We start from the raw sequence: 27,540 nt of genomic DNA on the forward strand, positions 1-27,540 counted from the left end.
GGCTGGGGATACTGAGTGAACAAAACCAAATCCCCATCTTCTTGGAGCTAGTTCCAGGGGAATTCCTCCTTTAGTCTCCTCCAGTACCCTGGATGTGGCTGGGGAAGGCTACTCTGACCTGGTTTAGCCTAACCAACTGCGAATTCCTTGAGGACAGGTTCAATCTTCAGCTTCTATCTCAGAACCACAAAGCACTATGCTAGGTGCCCAAGATAAAGCCCTGGTAGCCTGAGAAGCCTAGGTTTATAGTGAAGGAGGTGGGGAAGGAGACAACTACCCTCCTAAGCCTGCTTATAAACAAGACAGGCTGAGCCAAGGACAGTCTTGGTCCTTCTGATGAGGACTGCAGTTTGGGAGGGGGATCACTCTAAAGGGAACACAATGAAGGTGGCTATAGAAAAACTCAAACGCCATGTGTGCAGTGTATCTTGTGAACCCCACTACAACACCAGCAAAGGGCAGGCTGGTCCCACAGAGGCAGTCATAATCCTGTCTTTTCCCCGCTCTGTCTGCTTCACATTTCTTCTTTCTACAGGCAGAGGGGACTAAATCTTATCCACAGGGCTAAGTCTGTCCCCATACCCTGGGGAGACTGCCAGAATGGGCAGCTGATCCCCTAAATCAGGGCCAGGCCAGCAGGTTCTAATGATGAAAATCAAGCACATGACTATTAGGTATACATTTGGAAGCATTTTCTGTGACACAAGGAGGAGTATGACACTGGCTCAGAGACAGTCTCTGCCTACAGGGTTTGCCCATCAATTCTACTTCTCAGAAGTTGATGAGCTTCTTCCAGGAAAAGTCTAAAGTTGTCTTTTCTCACCTTGTCCTCTCTGCCCAGTTCCTTTAGCTGGGGTGGGAAATCAAGTTCAGGGTGTGCCTTAGGAGCTTCAGCACTCTGTTGTGGAAGGGGAGCTAGCTTTCCACTAGGGCTGTCTGCCAGGCTTCATCTCCCCACTGCTTCCAACAGTGTAAACGCCACCTTGGTAAGATCTCTGAAAGGCCTTGGCTGGCCACTAGGAGTCAGCAGCTTGCTTTGCAAGGCACTTTCTTCACCCCTTGCAGTACGCCTGAAACCTGCTCATCCAGTCTTTATCCTACACACTTTCCACTCTGAGTCCCAGCTCCAATAATACATATCACCCTGTCATGAGCCCAGACTTGGCCTTCCTTTTGCCTTTCATCTAAGGAATTCCCACATAGGCTCTTTTATTCTCCCTAATTTCCATATAATATTTCCCCAGGATTTCTTCCATTAATGAAACTAGGGGAGCTAGAGTGGACTGTCCCCTCCCTCCCCACCTCCTCCCACTGAAAGCCCTGGTTAGCTTTCTGTGGGCAGTGGCTAGAGTCCTAACTAAGATGACAGAGAACACACATGCAGTGTAAGATTGCTTTCTGACAATGCCACTAGCCACTCATAGACACACCATCTTCCACCTCCCACTGATGCTTGCCCAATCCCCAGCCACTCAGCCTAGACAGGGCTGCCCTATAGGACTTGCCATGGCTGAGGACCAACTAGCCTTAATGACTATTTTGCTGTTTCCCTGAGAGCCTGGAAATGGAGGGTAACAGAGGGTACCCAAACCTCTTCAGGTGAACAAAGGCTGAAAAAAGCAGTGAACCTCACTGCCAACAAAGAGCCTGCTACCAGTTTTCCCTCTGTTCCCATCTATCTCACCCCCCAAGTGCTGTCCCAGTGCCACTATGGTGAGGTATATTTTCACCAACACTCAGCTAATCAGCTGTCCAGACAATTCCTTAATCAGACAACACTGCCTTCTTGAGTTTAAATTTTATTTTACAAAAAGAGAAATAAAGAAAACTGATAGGCAGTTATACTGACTTACAATTGTTCTTTTTTTTTTTTTTTCTTAAAAAAGTGACATGAAACACAAGTAAAAATAAATACGTCATAGAAACAGCCAGTTGCCCAGTCTCTGGGGCAGAAGCGCCTGTCCTGCTGAGAGAGGAGGGAAGCCCATGATCACACCAGCAGCTGGATCACCCAGCCACAGATGCTTCTCTAAGCCAGGCGCAGGTCCCAGGCCTCAGGGGCGTCCTGAGGAAAGAAGACGGAAAACCAAAGCCAGGTGCCAGGGCCCTGGGGCCACCTCATCTCCCCCATCCCACTCTACCCCTTACCCCTGGCAGCAGTGTGGCCTTAGTGGTTATCCATTGTGACCCCCTCAACCCACCTGGACCCTCTTCCCCTGATCCCTCTGAAGAGGGTACAAGGAAAAAAAACCTGTCTTGGGCAGGCCTGGGGGATTCTTCTGGTTAGTCCCCAGCCCACCCTGAGTAACACAACCAGATAACAGTCATTTTACACCCAGGTGCACATGAGCACACATGTGCACACACATTATCACACTCACTCACTCAAACACAGCTGGGCTAAGCTCTCTTCTAGGGAGGGTCCTGGGTCAGGTCACAGTATGAGGTCCCCTCTCATCTGAATATCATCCCAGTAGTAGCAGAGAACCCAAACCTCCCCTAGCCCTCTGCATTGCAGAGTTCTGCAGCCTGCCTGGCTACCTCTCCTCACTGCACTAGATGACTCCAACAGACCTGTGAGAGGGGAAAGGAACAGACTCAGGTCCCTGAAGAGTAAAGAAGGTGGACACTACCTGCTCAGGAAGTTCATCATTGTAAAGACTCAGGTATTCATAAAAGGCCTAGGGCCAAACTAGTGGCAGAGAACAGACATTGAGGGACCACAGCGGCAGAAGAGAAAAGGCAGAAAGAAGAACTGAGTCTAAATGGGAGCAACAGAGAGCACAGCATTCTCAGGCCTTGAGGTGCCAATTTCCTGGAACCAGTCAGCAAAGGGCCAGAAAGTCTTCTGGGGGTCCTTTGGAGAAAGGATAACTTCTCAAAGGAGTTTTGGTGAAGAGCCACTTGGCTGAGTACACAGAAAGCCATGGCTCAAAGGGAGAGACTGGTCATCTGAAAAGTGGGAAGTAGGCAGTCATATCCAGGAACACTAGGAACAAGGAATGTGAAGTCCATAGAAGACCTTCCCCAAGGGATGAGGACGCAGTCCCAGAGCAAGGAATGCCAGGTTTAAACAAATTGATGTAGAAGGCCTTGCTCTGCTGACAGCTTGCTTGTGAAACTTGGTTGTGTTTCAACCAATCAGCAAAACTTACCCCAGCTCTTTACTTTATGCTCCCAGAGTGGGGCATTTCATATGTAGTTATACTGAGAATTCCTGGGGAAGAGAGTTCCAAGGACCAGAATTATCCTTAAATCAGGAGAAAATATAGAGGCCTAAGCAGCACAACTCAAAAGGGAAGGACTTCACAGATTAGATATCCAGTCTAAAGAAAAACATCTGACCCAACATGGTTCGCTTTCTTTCTTAAATAGCTACTCTATCTCTGCTAGCAGTCTTTATCCACAAAGATACTAAGAAAGGATATCAAGCATCAGTACAAATGGCAATCTTGAATCATTTAGTACTATGTTCCCCAGGAAAAGTAGTTAGGCTACACAGGATGAATGAGACTTGAGAGACCCTTGAAAACATTTCATGAAAGACAATGGTGAGGGAAAATGCCTAAGCCTGATCTTCTACCTTCCCTCTGGACCACCAGCCTTCCCTGACTTGGGCCTAGATGGTAGGTAGAAGCCATCACTAAAGGTTTCAGATCAAAGAAACTGTAAAACATGGTACTTAGCTCTAAGACATTTCCTGCTTCCCTTACACACATGCTCATGTTTGGTGTGCATGCATATTTGCCCACCAGCACATATAAAGAGAAGAAAAATCAGAGATGTTTTTTTTCAGGTTCATTAAAAACAACAAGAAGCAACAAAACCCATGAAACTAGTTGCAATTCAGTTTCTCATGATCTCACCATCACCCCCTACATAATAGAAGCATATATTATCAGATTAAAAGTCTTCTCTAGCCAGGACAGCTTCCCAGAATTATGGCCTTTGCAGGGCTGAAGCAAGACCTAGACCCTGGAACGACTGGGTAGGGAACAGACTGGTGTGTGCTGCCTCTCAGACACCCATCTGCATCCTGGCAACTTCAAATGCTTATTCCTCTAGTGAATCGATCAAGTTTCCTGCTGAAATGGTTTCTAGATTTTCAAGAGACTGCTGCAGTGACTTCCTGTAAGTGAACACAGAATTATTCCTCTATCCCTTTACACACACACACACACACTCACACTCACACACACTCACACGTCTCTAGGATCCCAATGCTCCAGGGCTGACAGACATTAGTGTAACCCAAGTTCTGAGTGTGTTCTGACTAGCTTACTCTTACTGCACCAGCCTCAACCTGAGAGCCCACTCCAAGTGAATCCCTTCACCATCCATTCTTGGGACGCATCTGAGAGAGAAAGCACTGGTTGGAACTGCTGTTTTAAAATTATTAAAATAATTTGCATAGCTAAATTGTAGATCTAAGGCCATGAATAGAGGAGTTAAGTGTCTGACAGGGTGTTATGAAACAGAAAGCGCCTTAAGTTCCACTTTTGGTGTTATTGTATAGTGCACAAACATACATACACACACACACACACACACACACACACACACCATCAGTCATCTCCCCATCTCTCCCCTGGAAACAAATCCCAAAGTTTGCTAGGCCCTCCAACAATGGAATGGGCTTGTCAGTAGGTTAAGCAACCTCCTGGGCTGGAAGAGGCAAGTGCAGCAGCTACCCAGCCAAATGGGGAGCAACAGACAGGTGGTAAAGTTCTAAAGCCAGACAAGTTTATTTATCATAAAGACTGCCTGGCAAAGTCTTGATGGGAGGAAGGAGATGGAGACAACAGGACACAGGATATAACAATAGAAGACAGCCAGTGTTTAAGGACTAGAAGCTCCTTCCCTGCACTGGCAACAAGGAAGGAGAGGCCAGAATGACTAATGTATTCAGGTTCTCTAAAGCAAAAGCCAGACTTAAGGCTCCTACAGAAGAAGGATTCCTCCATGCTCCTTCAAAGAAGATGGAGGCAGCAGACGCCAAGCCTGCAATGATCACCTGATAAGCTGGGGAAGCTGAAACACTTCCTAACAGGAAATCAATGGTCCATTCCCTCAACCCAGCAGCTGCCTATCCACAGTTTCACTATCCAGCATAGAGCTGACCTCTATCATTCCAGCAGGACACAGCTCCAAATTGGGGGGTCACTTAATTTCTCAATAGCAAACTCCATGATACCAAGTTTCAATCTCTATAGAATGAGTCTCACCACCACTAACTATCAGAATTCCCTGATCTTCCTGAGAGGTCACATCTCTCCAAAACATAGTTGTTTAATCTAACCCTGGGTCAAACCTAACTCTCTTTCCCTGTTAAATTCACCACCCACTCAGGATTTTTTTTCACCAGCAGCTATGGGGTCTAGTACATCTCAAAATGTCCCTATCTCCTACCTTCCTTAACCTTAACTTCCCTGCCACCAAAAAAAAAAAAAAAAGACACATGAAAAGTCTAAATAATAAATAATTGCCCATAACCTTAAGAAATAAATTAACATGGAACTTTCTAACAGGGAGGGAAAGGCCCCCAGGATAGGCAGCTGAGGCATAGTTCCACCCTGGTAAAGAATGTCTTTTCCAGCCATACTCTATGACCTTTCACGCACACTGCAGTGCTTTTCCCTCTCACCCTGGAAAGGGAGATCTGCTTAAAGACAACCACTGAGGACAGAGACAGAGGTCGGTAATGCCCATTTTCTCTCATGATTCCCCCGCCCCCAATTTCTAAAATAGATGTGGCTCTGAAAACCAGGGACTTGAGTTACCTGGGCCTTCTTTTCACCCAACTAGAAGGAAACTTGTGATTTCCATGGCTCTTCTCCTGGGCTCACCCTGATGTTCAACTAATAGTGCCATGAACCACCACTCTCTGATTTCCATTTAAAAAAAGATAAATTCATTTTTTAGTTTCCCCCTTAGTTCCTCCCTCCCTCCCACCCCTCCCATCTTCACCCCTGCTCTGTTACATACATGTACATACATACCCAAACATATACACATGTGGGAGCGCATGTGTATGTGCAACACACACGCACACACACGTGTGCGGGCGCACACACGCATGTGTACACACACACACACACACACACACACCTGGTCTGCTTACTTCCCACCCCTTAAAGAGACCCCATTCCACATGGGATCTCAGTCTGCTCCCCCTGCCCACCCTTCTTCTCTCACTCACCATCCCCTCCCTCCCCTCCCCTCCCCAGGCCAAGCTAAGTCACCCAGTAAGGCAGCTCTCTTGGGAGAGACTGTTCCCAAAGACAGAAATGGGATGTGAGCATCTACACTCAGATGGGCAAGCAAGCAAGCAGACAGCATAAGCAAGGCAGGAAGGAAGAGAGACAGGCTGCCCTGCCCTACCGTCCCTGTTTTGGGTCCCTGATTTCCCACTATTGCTGCTCCATTGGGGTTTTTGTTTTTTGTATTTGTTTTTCCTCTTTTTAAAAATAGCAACAGAGCCCTGCCCCTATGGCTAACCACTCTTCTTTGTCTTCTTCCTTTACCCTCCTGCCAAGAACCCTATTCTCAAAAAGCCCAGATCACTGCCTTTCAGCTTTGTGAGCAACCTGCTGGGGACCCCAAGTGAGGTGGGGAAAGCCTCCCCAGCTATTTCCCAGTGACCTCTATTACATCATCGTCCTTATCCTCATCATCATTGGAACTGAACCCCACCTCAGCAATCTCATGTGAGTCAAATGGAGGCACCTGGGACCGGAGGAGGCCACCAGCTGGGTAGCCTGCATGTGGGGACATGTAGCCAGGGTAGACAGACATGCCCCGTGAAAGGTTACTGGGTAAGACAGGGGAGGGAAAAGGCGCAAACATCCTTGGCTCGGACAGGAGTGGCTGTGAAAATGGGAGTGAATAGCTGGGTAGTATCCCTGGCACAGAAGGGTTGAGCATGAAGGAGGGGTTGCTGGCAGTGACTGAGGTAGCCGTGGAAGAGGAACTGACGGGGCCTGCTGGCACCAGAGGGTCAGTAGTCACTGGAAATACCAGGCGGGCATCTGCCAGCAAATTGGACAGCTGGTAGTAGGAGGGGGTACTGCCCATAAACAGGGAGTTGTCCCCAGCCTGGGAGGTGAAGGGGGCGGTGAGGTTATGATTTAAGGAGACGGGTGGCATGGCAAACCCGCCAGAGACTGGATACCCGTGTTCATACGGCTGCACGGGGGCTGGCAGATGGCCCTTCCTGGACCGCCGGCGGGCTGACTCCTGGGCGGCAGGTGGAGTGGCCAACTTTCGCTTGTGACCCCTTAAGTCTAGCACTGGGTGCCTGCCACCACAAGGCTGGCCAGTCACCAAAAGGGAACTATTGAGGCAATGACTCCCAAGCCGTGACTCAGTTCCAAGAGCTGTCCCAGGAACAGCACTGCTGTCCACGAGTTGGGCCGGGGGGCCAGGCAGGGAGGCATTGGTGCTTGGGGAGCTCTGACGGGATTCTCGAGCAGCAGCCACATCTGCATACTGCTGGAGCTCACTGATGATCTCCGGACTGTCAGGAGAGACGGGCCTGGCCAGCCCCTCAGGGTCAGGGGCTTTGGGTGATGAGGCACTGTGTCTGCCATTGCTTGTGGACTCACAAGAAGGTCCCTGGGAACCTGGGAACAAAATACAGATAACTTAGCACCAGAATAGCAATAAAGAGAAGAAAAAACAAAGGGGGAAAGCTATTTTTAAAACACCCTATCTTGTGGCCCCCCAAATTCTAATTATTTGATGTCTAAATAACATCACTCAGTTAACCCTTCCCAGATTTGATCCCAGATATAAGTCTAGCCATGAAAAGGCATGTTACTTTTCTGCACCCAGATTTCCCAATCTGTAAAACTCTACCAATATGAATCCTATGAGATAATGGCTATGAAACATCAGATCATTCTTAAAACTAATCAGACCTTTTTCTAGGGGAGAAAAGAGGTAAATGAAGTTAAAAAGCAGTCCATCCTAGTATAAGAAACAAAACAAAATCCATAGCTATGGAAGAATTGGCACAACTAGGAAATCTGAATATGACCTGGATATATTATGACCTGGTAACATTATACAATTATTGTTAGCTGTTCTTTTAGTGTGATAATAGTGTTGTGGCTAGGAAAATGTCTTAAATCTTAAAATATATGTTGAAGTATATCTTATAAAATTATATGAAGTCTTAAACTTACAAATGATTCAAATAACAGAAAGGAAGAGAGAGAGGTTTACAAAAACTAACAATTATTGGATCTAGGTGTAGGGTGTATGGGCACTCACATTGCTGTTCTCTCAACCTTTCTGTCTGTATGAAAATTTTCATAACACAAGTTAAGAAGAACAAAAGCAATGTAGCTCTTGTATCTCGGTGGTGGGGAGGATAAATAAAAATCACTCCCATTGAGGAAAACCTGGCAAGAGTTCCTAACACTGTTAATGTGCCACACATATACCCTCTGGCCTGACAACCCCACTTCTAAGAATATGTCCTATGGATACATCCACATGTCACAGTGGTGCAGCAGAATAATCTGAATGTACATCAATACGGAGCTAGTTAGTGCACTGTGTTGTATCCCATCCTGTGTAAACCTTCAATGAGGGATATCGAGAAGAAATGATAAGGAATGAGTTATTACTGGTGAGTGAAAACAGGAATAAATAGTGTATTATAGTATATTAGCATTGTTTGTTTTAAAAATTTACAAAGAAAAGCCAGGCATGACAGCACATGACTATAATCCCAGAAACTTGGGGGCTGAGGCAGAAGGATCACAAGTTCAAAACTAGTCTCAGCAATTTAGCAAGGCCCTCAGCAATTGAAGTGAGGCCCTGAGCAACTCAGCAAGACCCTGTCTCTAAAAGGGCTGGGTATGTAGATCAGTGGTTAAGTGTCCCTGGGTTCAATCCCCAGTACCAAAGAGAGAGAGAGAGAGAGAGAGAGAGAGAGAGAGAAAATGAATTTATTTATATGTTATTTACATATTTTATACACACAATTATATGTCCACACTCACACAACCCTGTATCATAGATAGAATATCTCTGAAAAACAAACACGTGCTTCTAAGCTTCAGGCTAGCTGGAGAAATAGAAAAACTTATTTTTCACTTAACTCCTTTTTGTACATTTTGAATTAGGAACTATGCATACATTATCTATTAAAAAAAATAAGCTAATTACAAACCAAGTCAAACCAATGTGCAGGTTGATGGGAAGTAAAAGTTACCATACCTGAGGCAGCCATCCGACCATCTTCAGGGGCCTTTGGTTTGCCAGTTGCCCGGACAGCAAAGATCCGTCCATCACTGGTGCGGATGTACGTCCCTAAGAAGAAGCAGGAAGATGACTTTTAGAAACAGATATGTACTGTTTCCAACCTAGGCACCATGGGCTGGGAAACAGCTATAAAATTAAGTTTCATTCCCTCTCTCAAGATCCATGAAATGACGAGTGGGATAATAGTTATGGACTCATAATTACTTATCTATTCCAGAAGCATTGATAGTTAGACTACCAAGTATTAGGCACATAGTAATATACTATGACTAAACAAGATAGAAAAGGCCCTGTCTCAAGGAGTTTAATCTCTAGAAGAGAAGACAGATAATTATACCAGAAAGTACAAGAAGAAGTCAATGCAATGGAGGAAATAAAGTGCTATGAAAGAGAACGATTTGTCACCTTATACTCTTCCCAATACTCTGGCTCAGGTCCTCCTCTTAATCTGACAGGAAGGACCCTTATTACCTCATTATCCCCTCTCCCTTGTTAAAAGAATTCAAGACCCACACCTTCTATTCCCTCAAGGCACTAATCTACCTTCTCTTCATTCTTGAGTATGTCATTAGATCAATATTCTGGAGTGTCAGGCCCACCTGTAGGTTTCTAGAATATCAGAACTACCTGTAGGCCAGGAGTTGGCAAACATTTTCTTAAAGATCCAGAGAGTAAATATTTATTGTATTATAAGCTATAAGATCTCTGTTGGCAGCTTCTTAATTCTTCTGTAACATGAAAATGGCTAGGCATGGTTGCATTTCAATCAATATTCACGGACACTAAAATGTGAATTTGGGGGGAGGGGGTATTGGGGATTGAACCCAGGGACATTTAACCACTGAGCCACATCCCTAGCCTGTTTATAGTTTATTTTGAGACAGGGTCTTGCTAAGTTGCTTAAGGCCTCAGTAAGTTGCTGAGGCTGGCAGTGAATTCACAATCCTCCTGTCTCAGCCTCCCAAGTTGCTGGGATTACAAGCATGCACTTCCATGCACAGCTTAAAAGTGAATTTCTTATAATTTTCACATCACAAAATGTTACCCCCCCCCCTTTTTTTTAACCCAAATGAAAATGCAAAACCCATTCTTAGCATCCAGGTACAGTAACAGGGAGCACACTGGACTTGCCCATGGGTTGTAGTTTGCTGACCTCTGCTCTAAGTTAGAAAGAGCCCCGTTATGCGGTGAGAAGAACCCAGTAAGAGAGCTTGAGTTGTCTTTGTGCATCTGGGTACTTCAGGGTAACCTTTTCCTAAGCCTAAAGGTACTCTTAACTCTAGGGTAAAATCTCTTTACCGCACACAAAAAAACAAACCCCAAAACAGCCTCATATATTGATGGGTTTAGTTAAAGGCTAATATGAAAAACAGGCTTTGATTGTTTCTTGACACTGTTTAGGCCAGCTTTTTCATTCTAGCAATCTCTTGTCACTCTGTAAGGAACCCAGAAACATGTATGGACTTTTTATATTACCACACTCAAAAAATTTTATCACATGCCAGGTATAGTCGCACACATGTGTGTTCCCAGCAACTCAGGAAGCTGAGAGAGGAGAATCTTAAGTTTAAAGCCAGGCTTAAGCAACTTAAAAAGAATTGAGAATACACAGAGATGTAGCTCAGTGGTAAAGCACCTCTGGGTTCAAAAAAATTAAAAAAAATCATGCAACCCATGAGTACTAATTCATTCACACAATCAATACATTTCCCAGCCTGAGAGTCTCACTCTGTTCTCCAAGGAAAAAGGTACAAATGACACATTAACACATATGTTGGCTTATAATCCATTTCATAGTGCTTTCCTGTCAGTTTTGGTCTCTCAGTATCTACCCATCCCCCTCCTAAGATTCTCCATAAAAACAGTGGCAAAATACAGAAACACAGGGATGGACCTTGATTTCCTTTTTTAAAGTCACTTACCAATATTCATTGAGCTCAACCCAACTCTGCCAAGCTCCTAGAAATGCCATTTTCTTATATCCCCCAATTGTGACAATTTTGTGAGATGATTCCTATGCTCCATTAGCTCAAGTCATTTGTATTTATTCTGTTTCCCAGCCTAGTACTCTCAAACAAAGGCAAGGGATAGGTTCTTTGGTCAGGCTCTCACCTTTTGTCCCACGGATGATGTGGATGCTCTCACCAGCATTAATTCTAGCCTGAACATCTGTAGAGCTGTTGAGTCCAGGAATAACAATATCTAGTGAAAAATAGACCTCAAATTTAGATTGCATAGGGCCTGACTGAAGAAGGGAAAGAAAATGCAAAGACCCATATCTGTCCCAGTTCCTCAATGGTTTCCTACAAGCTTCTCTGTGGAGCAGAAGTTTAGAATCAAGAAAGGTGAAATAGGCAGAATCTTTCACAATTGTCTCGACAAAGAATACTAAGAAACCAAGAAATCTGCTGATCTTTTCAATTTTTCTTGCTTTAATTAAAAATTATAGTTTTAGTTTAGAAAAAAATTTTTAATTCAACTGGCATTTTATCAGTTCCACATCACTTCAGGCTCCAAAAGTGGCCTCATCCTCTTCCATGTTGGCATTACTCCACACACAGTAAAGAGTATTTTCAAGAATCAGCAGAGAAATGGGATTGCGAAGAGCTCTTTTTTTTTTTTTAATTGTTATTTACTAATTTCACTTTTTTTTTTTTTTACAATGGACATGTATTCTTTTTATTCTCATATAAATCAGTTAAGATGTTTTCATTAAAATTTATATGTCATGAATATTCTAAATAGCAAGATGGAAAATAGGATCATGAAATGCTTTCCTTCCCAATCACTTTGAATCACAGAATTAACTAAAGGGTAACTAGGCTGCCCACCATGCACTATTGATCACTGACCCAAAATGCTCCAGCTACATCAAACTCACAATGAAAGAAGCAAGTGACAATTCAGGTTTCTAATTACATAGGGAAGTTGATAGCTGTCTTTTATACCTAGCTGATCTTTTGTCACCTAGCAGGACTCAGCACATTCACATCTCTGTGACAGCTTATGAGACCTACCCTGTGATCTAATGACACTTCCATAATCGATGTGTGCTCAAAGGATTCCAGCCACCATACTCAAGAAAACCCAGTTCTGTGTTTGTCTTAAGATATTTCACCAGATTGCAAATTCTTCTCTGCTATCTTCTCTATTCTTACCTACAGTGCCAAATGTAGTAAGGTCTAGAATACAAAAGGTATTCAACAAATATTTCCTAGTGAACAAAGTCATTTTAAAAGGAATGATACCCCTGAATAGAATGGAAGAGTTCTCTGACCTGTTGTGGTGACCACCTTCTGCACGAGGACTCCCGCCCTCTGCAAGTAGTTAATCGGGAAGTTCATGGATGGATTTGTGCTGGAAGCAGAGCTTACAGTGCCTCCCAGTGGGACATGCCGTGGCATCATAGGGATGGGGGTGGACTGTACAGGACGAACACTGGCCACAGGCTTTTCATCACCCTTCAGTGTTGGCTGCCTATAAGAGAAAGACAAACAGAGAGTTGAGAAGAACAGCTCTTGCCTCTCTCCAAAGGCTGTGGGGCCTCTCCAGACTGCCCTATTCTACATTCTTAGTGGTGCTAAGAGAAGAATCAGAAGAACCTTCAGGGTCTGGTAAATTTAAAAGGAGACCAAAGTCAGACATGGGGGCACATGCCTGTAATTCTAGCTACCTGGGAGGCTCAGGCAGGAGGCCCACAAGTTCAAAGCCAGCCTGGGCAGCTTAGTGAGATTTTGACTCTAAATAAATAAATAAATAGGGCTGGGGGTATAGCTCAGTGGTAGAGGGCCCCCAAGTTCAATTTCCAGTATTGCAAGAAAAGGGGAAAAAAAGATAAGAGGCAGATCTTAGAAAGAGTGGCAGAGAAAGATGCAGAGGGATAACACCTCTCCAAGAGAAGCAGAGTTAGATGTCAATGAAATACCTTTCTGGAGATAAGAGGAGCCATGTGCTTCTCTAGAATTTGGATTATCTAGATCAAGAGTTAGTCCCTTGAAAGGAAGTTAGAATGATACCAATATGCACAGAGGGAGGAAGAGTTCTTCAAACCACAGGGTATATTACATTAAAGACAAAGGGGGTAAAGTTTTCCTCATTTACCCTTGTGGTAGAATATGTTTAGGTGATCTTAAGAGACTGTCCCAACCTTAAGCCATTTTTACTCTCTGAAACCTCAAGTCTTGATAAGCAACACAAATACCCTTCTCTATACTACTTGTCACCAAGCTCCTATTGATTCCTGAGCCAGTCTTTAAATTGCCCCTGTAGTCAGGATCACCATACAAAAGCAGCAACAGCAGCATTACTGTGCACAAAAGCCAAACTTCTAAATGACCCAGTGCCACAGCCAATATGAGAACTGGCTTAACAGAAAATGTTAATCCGTAGTCAATAGCTCATTCTTCACTATCAGTTTCCTTTCAAATGGATGCTGGTACTCTGAGAAAGTTATTCCTGATTCAAGATTTTTTTAAAAAGTTCCTATCTCTAAGGTCTTCAGTCTTTGGGCCTGGGGTAGAAATTCCCTTGGACAGGTATGTTCTTCCTCAACTGACTGAAGACTGGCTCATGAGAACACTTTTACACCACTCTGCTTTTAGAATTGATCTGCATGATTCCTCAATCACACCACTCTCAGATTGCTACAGGCCCACTGGGGAAGCTCCTTGGTCAGTGTGGACACCAAAGTTCCCAGATAGGCTTAGCAGGAGTTAGAGACCCTGGTTAGATGTCAACAGGATTCCTCCTAGGATCAAAAGTCAGATGGATGATAGGATGCCAACCTAAATTTCATATTCTTGCTAAGGCTAGGAATTTGGGCAGGAAGGCCTCTTCAGGTATCCAGATGGGATAAGGAATCAGCAGAATCATCAAATGCAATGAGAAGCTAGAATCTCCACAGGGCCGAGGTAGGCTGGAAACAGCTATCTCCTCACAGCCCAGCCTGGACCATTTGTCACATTTTCTCCCCAAAATGCTTTTCTCCCTTTGGGCTCAGACTTAATCTACTCCTTATGTTACAAAGAAGAGTCCAGAAAAAAACAGAGGTGAAGGACAAAAGAAGAAAACCTTCCCAGACAATAGTATCTTTGAAAATGACACAAAAATAAGAAGCCTGAGGTTTTAAGAGTGACTTTCTACTTAAAAGTACATTCAATGAGTAGCAGCCAGCTTATCATGCAAAAGGATATACTTTCTATTTCCAGTACCACCAAAAAAAAAAAAAAGCAAATTTATTCACACAAAGAAAAAAATCAGTGTCTTGTACATAAAATCTTAGAAATTTAATATTTTCAAGTCCTAATTGGCAAGATTATTTTTTACATGTGACTCTTATAAATTGATTCCCCTCAAATAAAATAATTTGCTTTCATTCAAGAAAATTAGGCAATTAAAAAATGCAAGCCACTCAATCAATGACTAGACAGTTGATCTAGTTATTACAAAGGAAGGTGAGGACTAAAAAGCACTTTGTCTTTAAATACAGAAAAAACTGACACATAGATACTTGTTCTGTAATATCTAACAAAAAGTCTCCCTCCCTCCTTAGCAGTTGGCCTCCACACAATTCACATTCTCAACTATTCAATAAATTTTCTTGCTCAAGATCATCGCACACTTATAGAATTAAATCCAGGAACAAAAGTATTCCCAGACTATAATCTGAGACCAGAAAGAACATGGCCATCAGCTTGAACTTCACTGCTATGTGAATTCTAGAGTCAAGGTGCTGGGATAGGATGAAACTGTGGAAGGGCTGAACTTTTGTGTTTTGGGAAGCTGTATTCCCTTCTGCCCCACTCAGTTCCCCCAGGAGTCCTTAAAAGCTCTTCTGAGTGAGAAAACCAGCAGCTCACTTTTCCAGCCAGGGCAGTGAAAACCAGAGTCACTTAAAACACCATGGTTGCTAAACTACTTTGACACCTGACCCTAGAACAAAACCTACCAGAGTTCATGACAGCCAAAGCAGCAGATTGTAGGCTCTCCCTTTGGTTAAAAAAAGAAATTGAAAAAATTGGGGCCTGGTCTAGCAGCAGACCCTCCCTCCCCTTTCAATAACTCACCAGTTCCTCTGACTGAAGGCAGGGATGCTGGTCAGGCTCTGGTCACTGGCAGGGTAATATTGTGCATATGATGGGCGGGTGTAGGGAACTGACGTGCGTTTGTCTTCCTCATAACTTTTCTTTGCTGCTTTTTTCTCAGCCTTGGTCAGCTTGTGATCCTTTCGGTTGAGGAGCAATGACTCATGCTCGAAAGGCTCCTAGGGACACAGGGGGATGTTGATTTAATTACCAGTCTTTGTGCCAGCATGACTGACTGCCCTGCCAACATACTGATGGACAATGAACCTTACTTTGAAACCAAGAAGGGGCTGGCTCTCTCCAGCACTCGTAAAGAGCTCATAGGTACACACAAGCAGGTTTACTGTCTTTCTGTCATAATTCTAACCTAGTACCCACTTCAGACACCTAAGCCTGTCTTCTCTATTAGAAAATCAAGAAACTACATTTTCAGAACTTCCCCCCTTCTCTTTCTGCTATATAAACTCACAATGGCCAAATTATTCCACATTTCTGAGCTCAGTACTCCTAGAATCTGACAAAGGGTAGAAGGAGGTGGTTGGAGTAGAAAAGGGACTATCTGGGTCAAGGAAAAGAATCAATTGCATCCCAGATGTCTGAATGAAATAAAACTTCAAATGAAGAAAGCCAGCTTGTCAGACAAGCCTCCTCTGACAGAGTCTGCCATGCTTGGGGACTTCATACCTACTGGATTCTTACCTTGGTGATGAGGTGAGGGTACTTCAAACAAGCAAGCTGTAGAACTGACTCCTTGATACCTTTTACATTCAAGGATGCTTGGGGAGCTGGCTCCTTCTCAACAAAGTGCAGTAGGTTTTCCACCTCTTTCCGGGTAAAGTTCAGCATTGGATTTAGATCATCTACCACCCGATCTAGAAGAGAGAAGAAATAAAGTCAGCACATGGCAAAGAAGATTAAAAACACAATTACAAAGGTTAGCAGGGAGAAAGGAGGTTTTATGTGGCAGAACTGTCACTACTGATGAAACCATACCTGAAAGTCAAAGGTTAAGACCAGGAATGATAGTGAATGCCTATAATCCTCATCATTTAGGAGGCTGAGGCAAGAGAAGGCTGGGCAACTTAGAGAGACCCTAAGAGAGACCCTACAAAGGGCTGGAGGTATAGTTCAGTATTGGTTAAATTTCTGACACTGAAAAAAAAAAAAAAAAAAAGTCTAAAACCAGGTCTAAGGCCCTGGTGAAATGAAAACATCAGAAGAAAAAATTGCATAATTAGCTTGGCTCTTGTCATTACATCCATCTTCAACAATGTGAGGTCCATCCCTTTTAATGATTGGAATGAGAATAAGAAGGGAGGGACTGCTGGTTTTCTAAGATTCCTCACCTGCCTATGATCCCATACCCTGCTCTTCCCCTCCCACCTTTGATACTATAAGGAAGGCAGCTTGTATAGATGTACCTCTGGAATGCCTCCAAGATAGCCCACCTGACATGCCCTGCTTGGAAATCTGACGATCATAGATCTTCTTTTCAAGCGTATAATCAGCCACCAAACGATAGATGTGACAGGGCTTTTTCTGGCCATAACGGTATACCCGACATACTGCTTGGGCATCATGGCAAGGGTTCCAGGAAGCATCAAACACCACCACTCGATTGGCGCCAATTAGATTCACACCCAAGCATCCGGCCCTTTAAAACATAAGGTAATAGTCATTGAGTCTTTAGTCTTAAAGAAGGTTTTTTATCAGCTTTACCCTCCCCCAACATCACTCTTCATTTTAAGCATAATATACTCAAGAATTTTGCTGTCCTGATGAAAAATAGTTATGTTCCTCAAGCACTGAAAAGCATACTCTTAAATCCAACATGGCAGTGCCTACAACTCTCTATTCCTCTGTAACAAGTAAAGCCCCACATCCTGGTTCCAGAATGATATCCTTGGTCGGGGGATATTTCTACACACAGATGTTTCCAGTGTTTTTACTCTAATCACTGAGGGGAGTGACAGGCTCATACCCTGCTATGGAACATTCTGGTGGCAGAAGACAGCACAGCTTTTGAGGTACTTGGCATGAGACAAATGATGCATCAGCCTTTTATGATTACTTTGTTCACTTTTTCAGGCACTTTCAATTTATCACATTGTCTATGCCTCAGAACAATCCTCAGAGAAAAGCTAGTTATAAATATTAATAAAAGCCTCAAAGAACTTTATGTCACTACCACAACTGCTCTTCTACCACAACTTCTTTTTGGGATCCCCTCTCTGATCTCAAAAACAAGTTACAAGGCCAGGTGCGGTGGCATACACTTGTAATCCCAGTGGCTCAGGAGGCTGAGACAGGAGGATTACTAGTCAAAGCCAGCCTCAGCAACAGGAGGCACTAAGCAACTCAGTGAGACCCTGTCTCTAAATAAAACACAAAATAGGGCTGGGAATGTGGCTCAGTAGTCGAGTGCCCCTGAGTTTAATTCCTGGTACTAAATAACAACAACAAAAAGAACAAGTTACAAACCTGAGTAGACTTCAAACCTGAGAGCCTTTGGGTATATGCCTATGTGGCCAATTGTTTGAACACACGCCTTTGACCTCCCCTCACAGGTTTCACTCACCTTGTGGAAAGAAGGAACAGCCAGGTGGTGAGGTTGCTGGGATCGTTGAACTGATTAATGAGTCGCTCCCTCTCAAAGGCAGGGGTGCTACCATCTAGCCCTAGGAAGGAAGGAAAAACCACAAGAAGTATACAGATGAGAGCAGGGATATTCCGCAAAAATCACTAGTAAATGTGTTTTATGAACAGAAACACTACAGTGCTCAGATCCCACCCCTAGACATATCATGGGGCTATAGTGAGTCCAGGCTTCCACAATGTGAAAGTACCCTCAGGTGATTCTCACATACGACAAGGATCATAAACTACTTTTCTGCCCTTTTGTATCTTAGGTGAATTCTAAGACCAAGGCTCTTAGATTTAAGAGTGCATATACTCACCTAAGGAGCTTAAAAAACAAAGGTTCAAGGTGATCTCTCTACCTCAGCCCAGGGAGTCCTGGGGTGAGTTCAGGGAGACTAAGGATTCTGTGTTTTGGTATGGGTAACATTCCTCCACCAGATATTTGCATTTTTTAACAAGCTTCTTAGGCTAAGAACTTGCTTTAAAAAGACATAAGAACAATAAAGTTGGAGCAGTTGAATGCAACACATGAATGAAAAGAGGAGCTCAAAAGGGAGAGGAAAAAATATATCATACTATTATGGAAGCAATAGTATAACTGCTCAGTATTGTGGTTCTCAGTGAGGACCCCAGCCTATCTCTCCAACCTGCATTCTCACAATTTCAAAGCACAGATCACCACTGACTCATTGGGCAAGTCTATAGTCAACACAAGTTCTGTGCCACACCCTGTACTTCAGTCTCCTTGCCACCCTCTAAACCTCCATTCCTCTGAATCTTTCCCTTAGGCCAGTGGTTCTTACAGAGCATGGTTTCTCTACTCCTGCACTTCCCAGGGGATATTTGGCAATATGTGAAGACATTTTTGATTGTCAAAATTGTCTCTAGCGAATAGAGACCAGAGATGCTGCTAAATATCCAACAATACACAGGACAGCTCCCTATAACCACAGTCTGGCCCAAATGTCAACAGAGCTGAGGTCAACTATTTCTAAACTTTTTTTCCATTACCATTCCCCTAAGGACCGTTTTTAGACATTTTCCCCCATCACATCATGTCTGCCATGAAATTTTAATACACAGATATACTATACATCTGTTTATGCATTATATATAGAGAGATATAGATATATATGTGACTTATACATTGAAAAAAGTTAAGAATTTTCACACACACACACACGCACACACACACAAATTTTCACCCTTTTAGAGGTATTATTTTCCCCACAGAGAAAGCAGAACTGACTTATGCTCACTCTGCTCTTCTGCCTTGGAATAATTTTCAGGCCACTCTCACTCTATATATTCGAATTCTCCCCATCTTTTCTAAAACACTTCTCCAGCCAGTCTCATTACACTTATCTATCCTTCTTAGAATCCCAGAATGGGCAATCAGTGCTACATTTGCACTGGAGCTATTACATCTCAAATGAAGACAAGGGCAATGCCTTCTACTTCTCTACATGCCTCCTATCTTTCCCAAGTCCCCCCAGTTCCTAATATATTTATTCATTCATAAAAGTTGGCTCTTAGGGTCTCCCTGCTCCTAGGCTAATCACAGATCATTTTTATGCACTGATGGCGAGCAAAGCATGAGAAGAGGAAAGGAGAGAGAAGGAAAGCAGATCTTTCCAAGGCTCTAGGAACAAAGCAGCAATAAACTCACGGAAGTAGCTGACATTTCGAACCCATTTCTGTGCTCCCTGCCCTTCAGCACCAGGCAGACAGGGCACTTCTCGTTTTCCCAGGAACTCTTCAATGAGAGCCAAGGTGGAAAGGCTCTGGCTGAAAGGGAAAATATGGTTCAGATGGCTCCCAGATCCCAGGAATCTTGTTCCTAATAAGCCTATATTCATGTGCATCCTTCTGACAATGGAAGTTCCCACAACCTATTACCCATAAGCAGCAACCCCACCAAGAACAAGCAAAGATATTCTGCCTAGCTCATAATGGGAGCAGAGTCATCTACACTCTTATTACCATCACTTCACTAAAAAAATAAGTCTCTCCATCCTTATTTCCTCCACTAAGAAATTTGGGGATTTAGCTCAACACTCAAATAGCATTAGTACTACAAACCAATACCAAGTGAATATACATTAAATCTGATCATGAGCCACAGGCAATCTTAGGGATCTTGCTAGGGAAAGAAAATGACTTGGCTTCTTCTAAAACAATGCAGATGGCCAATCTTCCCTAAAGTAATCCTTAAAATCAGGGGTCACTAGGTTCTCCCAAGTTAGAATCATTGCTGCTCTCTCAAAGAATGTCATATGTATGCATGTATGAATATATCACAATGAATCCTACTTTTATTCATAAGTACAATGTATCAATTTTTAATATAAATAAATAAAAGGGAGATCAGTATAGCAAGGAAGGGGACTAGGAGAAAGGAGGAGGCAAGAGAAAGGGGAATTACCATAGAATTAAATGGAGCAAATTATGTTTTGTACACATATGATTATATCAAAATGAAAAAATAAAAACAGGGGCTAGGGCTGTAGTTCAGTGGCAGAGCGCTTGCCTAGCACATGTGAGACTGGGTTCAATACTTAGTACTGCATAAAAATTAACAAATAAAGCCATTCTGTCCACCTACAACTACAAAAAAAATTTTTTTAAATAATAACAATAAAAACATAATTTAAGAAAATTCAAAATGTGTCCCATGTAGAGGCTCCCAAGGCAGGCTCCTGCCACTTGGCTTTTCTCAGGGCATAATCTGGTCAGAAGAAAAAAGGAAAAACAATTTACTATATGTCTGTTTTCCTGGGAAGTCCATTCTTAATGAGACTCAAAGACTGACAATGTGACTATGAAACAAATCATCACTTACTTGGCCTTATATACAAAACTTTTATAGGGGAGGGATTAAAGCAGATTAGAACAGGGATCAACAAAGGTTTTCTGTAAAGGGTCAAAGAGCAAACAAACATTTTAAGCTTTGTAAATCACATATACTCTGCTGAATATTTTGTTGTTGTTCTTGTTTTACAACCCTTTAAAATTTCCAAAAACTACTTTTAGCTCTCAAGTGGAAGAAAACAGTTGTGGTGCACACGCCTGTAATCTCAGCAACTCAGAAGGCTAAGGCAGGAGGATTGCAAGTTCAAGGCCAGCCTGGGCAATTTAAGTAAGACCCTGTCTCAAAATCAATAATAAACCAGGCACAGTAGTGCATGCTTATAATCCTAGTAGCTCGTGAGGCTGAGACAGGAAGATCGCGAGTTCAAAGCCAGCCTCAGCAAAAGTGAGGCGCTAAGCTACTCAGTGAGACCCTGTCTCTAAATAAAATACAAAATAGGGCTGGGGATGTGGCTCAGTGGTTGAGTGACCCTGAGTTTAATCCCTGGTACCTAAACAATAAATAAATAAATAGGTTGAAACTGTGATTCAGTGGGAACAAAAACCAGCCACAGGGGCTAGGGTTGTGGCTCAGTGGTAGAGCGCTTGCCTAGCATGTTTGAGGCACTGGATTAGATTCTCAGCACTACATATAAATAAATGAATAAAATAAAGATTCATTAACATATATATAAACCAGTCATGGGCTGTATCTGGTCAAGGTCATAGTTTGAAGGATTAGACAATGATCTTAGCTTAGGGTTTTAAATTGTTCTCTGTGGAGAAAATGCATTGGACAAAGAAAGATACTCCAAAAGAGAAAGACAAAATGCAAGAAAGGTCCTCACAGTAAGTGTTTGGTTGAAAAGGCACTGCAAGAGAAAAAGGAGCTAATGTGAGCCTACTTGATCTCACTCGCCAAAAGCTGTGTTAATCCTTACCAGAGAAAGACAGTCTCAACTTTCTCTTCCTACCTGAACACAAGGATCTTGTCCCCTAGCTTAACACTTTCCTCAATCAGGTGGAATAGTAGTACCATCTTGGGAGAGTTTTCCAAGACTCCAGTCTGGTAATTAGTCAGAAGGTCCTTGGCCTGCAAGAAAAAAATGAGGCAGCTGGGAGCAGGTCCAAAGCCAGATGATCAGGAATAAAATTCTCTCCAAGACCATGGCCCACTGGCCACCTTTAGAGTTCCCTGCACAGACCTTGGCAGTATACTACATTGTGCACCTGACTCTCTCACGAAGGGGGCCATGCGCCATCTATTTTCAGCATTACTTTATGGTTATTATAGGATCTAATTGACTCACCCATTCATATGTGACAATGTTGTTGCCTCGCTCCTGGAATGGGTTGAAGCCAACCCCCTGTAGGAACTTGCTATTGGTTGCCTCTCCCATTGAGGAAGCCAAGGTTGTATCCTCTCCCTTGCCTTTTGTTCCCTGTGGTGGGCAGCGGGCACTGGTCCCTGCTGAGCCAAGTTCTTCTACGTCTAGGTCCTGCTCATTGGCCAGGTTCTCCTTCTGAAGAGCTTCATACAGTACATCAGGGTGATTCCAGATCTGAGGTAAAAGGAAAGAAAGGGGCATAAGACAGAAAACATTCCAAGGGTGTCCCAGAGAGTGTGGAAATTTACACCTCACACAGTACACACTGTCACACCAAAAACTAATGTACCTCTAACACCTTCAAAAAGCCTGCACATTTGCTTTTACTATCAGCTCTGATGACCACAACACATGACTGGGAGAGTTCATACCAGAGAAATTCCAGTATGTCTGGTATCTAATCCAAAAGGCTGCGTCACAAAACTTACTTTCTTATTCAAATAAGAATAAGGATGTTTTTGTTTCACTATGTGGCTACAGTCAGCTACCATATGAAACAAGTCTAATTTCTTCCTATGAACAAGATGTATCTGACTTATATATGACCAATCATATGTCATTTCAGTGATCATTCCTAGCAATAGTTGAGAATTTCTGGAAGAAGAGCAGGAAGGAGGAAGGAAGAAAAACACTGGTCCTGAAGCACTATCATAGACCACTTTTGTTTTTGTTTCCTGGCTCTAGTCTAGAACTGTGGCTACAACAGAAATACTTTAAAGAAGTATTTCTGAAGTAACTCACTGAGGTCTGTGTGCCTCATCTGTCCACATACATACATCTCTAGATGACTTATTGAAGTAGTGAATAATCAAGAATAATACATAACAGGTCTGCTGAGAGTACAGCCAGGGTACAGAATAAAAGAAATAGTTCCCTCACTAACAGTATGAAAGAGATTAAAATCTGATAAAAAATAGATCAGACATAAAGTTGTTCACATAACTTGTCTAAGCTGTACATTTCTTAAGAACTGATAGTATTAACAGTCCAAAACTCCACCCCACAATATTCCTCCATCACCACCACCCCTTTTCCAAGTGAAAAGGACAGTGAGAAAAAAAGCAATTTCTCAAGTTTAATATAACAAGTTGTGCACCTGAGCTGCAAGAGGTACCAGTTACACTATAGCTGTGGTGCACACGCCTAAGAACTGTGTGGTGCACAATCAGCATGTTTTCTTTGAGCCCTTACAGAGCACTCCAGTGCAGGGAACTGAGATGGCCTCTCCAGCTTTATTCTTCCTTTATCAAGGACTCCCAGCAGAAGTAACTCACTGAGGACTGTGTGCATGCTTAGTCCCCAACACAATCTTCCATGAGGCCCCAACGCACCTTGCAGCACACGCAGAAAGCCTTGAGAGGGTTCAGCCCCAGCCAGCCACTGCTACCACAATCTCGGAAGCGGTCCATGAACTGTGTATACAAATCTCGCTGGATCTTAGATAGCCGCACCAGGATCACATTCTCTTCCTTGGCAGGGAGATGAATCTTCAGCACAGTGTGGCCTCTCCTAGAGCGGCAGAGATTAGAAGTGGCCAGGAAGTGTGGCCAGATGGGAACAATGCAGGAAGAAAACATGGCCTTACACTCCTGGCACACCTTCCTTTCAAGGATCTCAATATACAACCTTTCAATAATGCAGAGTGGTTTGGCACCATGAAGTAAAAACTTGTCTTAAGAATAACAACCAAACCAGGAGGCAGAGTGGCCTGTCTTAGGCTATTACTGATTGAGTGGCCAAGCCCAATTCCCCGGCTGCCTCCTTTCTCTATACATGCCATCTTAACAAGGTTTTAAAGGAACTGCTTTAAACTAATCTGAGCTAGCTACATCAAATAAGATGCTGAGACTGGTAAGGCCATGGCCCTAGAACCACCACTTCTATTCTTTCACCCAACTCTGCAGAATGCTAGCTCTCTTGCTTTTCTCAGCAAGTAAAGCAGTATCTCTAGAAATTTCTTTTTAAATCTTTTTTTTAGGTATAAATTTTATTCATTTATTTATTTATATGCAGTGTTGAGAATCAAACCCAGTGCCTCACACATCTAGGCAAATGCTCCACCACTAACCCCAACCCCAGCCACATCTCTAGTAATTTTAAAGGTAACTTCTGAGTGAAGCACTTCTAGGTCAAATTTTCATAAGACCGAAATGGTCTACTAGCTATTTACACATATCTAGCTATTATCTACTAGGTATTTACATACAGGAAAGTTTATTGCTACAAAGAGCCCTCACTCATAATAGCCTTGGAAAGCTCACTGCCCCTCTGAAGATGCAGAAAACAGGGCCCTGAGCCTGGCTTACCTCTGCACAAAGCCCTCCAGGAGGCTGTGCAGGACATGGCTCCGATACCGCATGAGGCGGACATCCTGAGGCGTGCTATCGATACACTGCCCATTCAGAATAGGGCGTTCAAACATGTTGCTGAACTCCTGTCGAGTGCCAAGGAAATCAGGGCGTACAAAGTCCACCATGCACCAGTACTCGATGAGGTTGTTCTGCAGGGGGTACCCAGTCAGCACCACCCTGCGGCGAGAGCGTATGTTCTTCAGAGCCTGTGAGGTGCTGGCCTGGCAGTTTTTGATGCGGTGTCCCTCATCACAGATCACCACATCAGGACCAGGGCGGCATAAAGCCTTCTCAAACTCTAGGGAGGGAAGAGGATCCGGAGTCAGAGGGTGAGAGGGCCTGCTCTTAGTCAGTAATATGAGAAGTAGGGGAGCACCCTGGAGGAGACAGAAGAAATGAAGGAAGCAGGAAAGCAAGAGTCAGCTCCCGTTGGTGAAAGGGAGCCAGCCATCCAAGCTCCTGCATATTTGGTGTGATACTAACCTGGCCATTGACTCTTGCAACAGGTATCCCCTCTCCCCTATCCCTTTCCTTATTTCTTTATTCATTTTTAGGCTAACAGTAAAACTGACTTGCAACCCTAGGACTTATACTAACCAACTGGACAGTAGAGAGCAGTAACCACAGAGTGCCAGCTCAGGATTAAAAATACAGCTGGTAGGAATAATCCAAATCCTTCACTAGGCTTTCACCATTATCAGCATCTTGGCTTCTTCTGAGGACTGGCTGCTAGGAGCTAACTAAAAGACAAGGACTTCCCATAATTATTCACCAATCATTGCTAAATGGCAAATTCATTCCAACTCTGCCACCGAAGAAAATCTAGACCAAACATAATCTCATAGATGAAGAGAACTATAAAATGATAGCCTCTGAATGTTTCAAAAACTTTCTTCCCACTGGGTACAGTGGCATACACCTGTAATCTCAGCAACCCAGGAGGCTGAGGCAGGAAAATCACAAGTTCAAAACCCCATCTCAAAATAAAAAATAAAAAGGGCTGGGGATGTAATTCAGTGATAAAGCACCCTTGTGTTCAATTCCCAACACAAAAAGAAAACAACTTTCTTCCCCAGATGGGCAAAAGCTCCTTAGAGGAAGAAATAGAACTATGAGTGGAATGGTTTTCCCTAAAAGCAACTAGGCTAAATTCTTTTTCATAAATTTGCACATAACAGTACTACTCTTATATCTTTCTATGAGTGATTCAAATGCTTTATAAACTGGATGCAGTGGTACACACCTGAAATCCTAGTTACTTGGAAGGCTGAGGCCACCCTCAGCAATGTAACAAGACCCTTTCTCAAAATAAAATAGAAAAGGGTGGGGAGGTAGAACATTAATGCATAAGGCCCTGGTTTCAAAACCCAGTATGAAAATTTTTTAAAAAAATTAAAAATTTTCTTAATGTTCTCTCAGAACATCTCTAGGAAGTGGTAAAGGGAGTAAGTACTCTTCCAACTATTCTGTGAGAGAAACAGGGACAGATGGACAAATGAGTTTCTCTAAGAAGGGTGTGGCCTGCATGAAAAGCAGCACATTCTGAGAACCACTGGAGATTATCTAACCCATCTTGGAGACTAGGATTTCTGGTTCATGATAATTCACATTAATAATGAACTTCATACCTGTCTAGCAGACATTATTTCTTTTTTCCTGAAATACCCCCAAAAGTATTTCTGGGACAGGTTGCCCACCTCTCCGAAACTCCTGCTGTCGATCTTCCTCATCCAGATCAATGATGACCGGGTGAGAACGTTTCTTGGTTTTCTTCGGTCTACCTGTGGCAAAGGATTTCTTCAGAGTGAGGAGTCTGTACATTTCGTACCCCATCAGCAGCACCCCACCCTCTGACACCCAATCAGCCATCACTTTAGCACGAGATGCCATCGTCCTGCAAGAGTAAACAGAGAAAATTGTGTGAGGTATGAATTATATCTCAATAAAGTTGAGGGTGTGTTTGTGTTTGTTTTTAAAAAGGTAAACAGAGATAAAGTATTATTGCTTTTGGGAATAAGCAGGAAAAGTATTATTCCTCAGGAAGAATCTCTCATACTCAAAGCTTTGTTGTATATTTAGAACTCCTTACTGACAAAGATTTCATGTAGTATCAAGTATAGGACTGGTCAGTTGCCTGAGACTTTCCTTTCTCATTCCAGAGACCCTACTTGTATTGAGGATGAACTGGGTCATTGATGATGGTTAAACAGAAGAAACACAGTAATTCAATGACAAAAGGCATGAGAAAAATTTCATGTAGTATCAAGTATAGGACTGGTCAGTTGCCTGAGACTTTCCTTTCTCATTCCAGAGATCCTACTCGAATTGAGGATGAACTGGGTCATTGATGATGGTTAAACAGAAGAAACACAGTAATTCAATGACAAAAGGAATGAGAAAATACCCCCCTTCAATACACATTCATGACTAAAATCCAACATTTAAGGGAGCATTTCAAGTTATTCCCATAATAAACACAAGGTCAGAGAAAGAAGGGCAACACTCTGCATTCCACCTGCCCAGGTTCCAGTGAATAAAGAGCCAAGAAAAACAGTAAAGGAGCATGGATAGTAGAGACCAGATGACCTTCATCATAGCCACTCCACTCCTAAACACCTGAGCCCTCACTGTGTTTCACATGTTGACTACCAGTCCTAAAATCCAAAAACAGAGAGCAGAGGATTAACCACTTGTTGAGTCACTCAGAGTCTCCTCATTTTAATGTGTGTGACCAAAAATGACAAAAAGTAGTCTCTGCAGAAAATAAAGTCTACCTTCTCAATTAGCCATGTCAATGAGAGAAAAGGGCAACATGGACAGTTGGCTTGAAGCAAGAAGTTCTTCAGAGTTTTGGAAACTGAGTTTACTTTACAGAATAGAAATATAATTTTATTTAAATCTAAAGCAAAACAAGATTTACACCTTTCAAAGTTGTGGAAATTGAACCATTAAAGG

General features: G+C 43.1%; 1 protein-coding gene across 1 annotated transcript in view; it reads right to left on the minus strand.

The window, feature by feature from the left end:
• Positions 1-6,233: 6,233 nt before the first annotated feature.
• Rad54l2 (RAD54 like 2) overlaps positions 6,234-27,540 on the minus strand; it is a 129,808-nt gene continuing 108,501 nt past the window's right edge. The window contains exons 9-22 of the mRNA XM_076867374.2: positions 26,283-26,479; positions 24,541-24,883; positions 23,566-23,743; positions 22,157-22,408; positions 21,821-21,939; positions 19,666-19,784; positions 17,935-18,034; positions 16,805-17,010; positions 16,056-16,228; positions 15,339-15,535; positions 12,551-12,750; positions 11,386-11,475; positions 9,229-9,321; positions 6,234-7,622 (exon numbers count right to left, since the gene is read on the minus strand). Coding sequence (XP_076723489.1) covers positions 6,628-7,622; positions 9,229-9,321; positions 11,386-11,475; positions 12,551-12,750; positions 15,339-15,535; positions 16,056-16,228; positions 16,805-17,010; positions 17,935-18,034; positions 19,666-19,784; positions 21,821-21,939; positions 22,157-22,408; positions 23,566-23,743; positions 24,541-24,883; positions 26,283-26,479 — 3,262 coding nt within the window. The 3' untranslated portion in view covers positions 6,234-6,627. The remainder of the gene's footprint in view (positions 7,623-9,228; positions 9,322-11,385; positions 11,476-12,550; positions 12,751-15,338; positions 15,536-16,055; positions 16,229-16,804; positions 17,011-17,934; positions 18,035-19,665; positions 19,785-21,820; positions 21,940-22,156; positions 22,409-23,565; positions 23,744-24,540; positions 24,884-26,282; positions 26,480-27,540) is intronic.

Source organism: Callospermophilus lateralis, chromosome 10 (genome assembly GCF_048772815.1).
Source record: "Callospermophilus lateralis isolate mCalLat2 chromosome 10, mCalLat2.hap1, whole genome shotgun sequence".
Lineage (NCBI taxonomy): Eukaryota > Metazoa > Chordata > Mammalia > Rodentia > Sciuridae > Callospermophilus > Callospermophilus lateralis.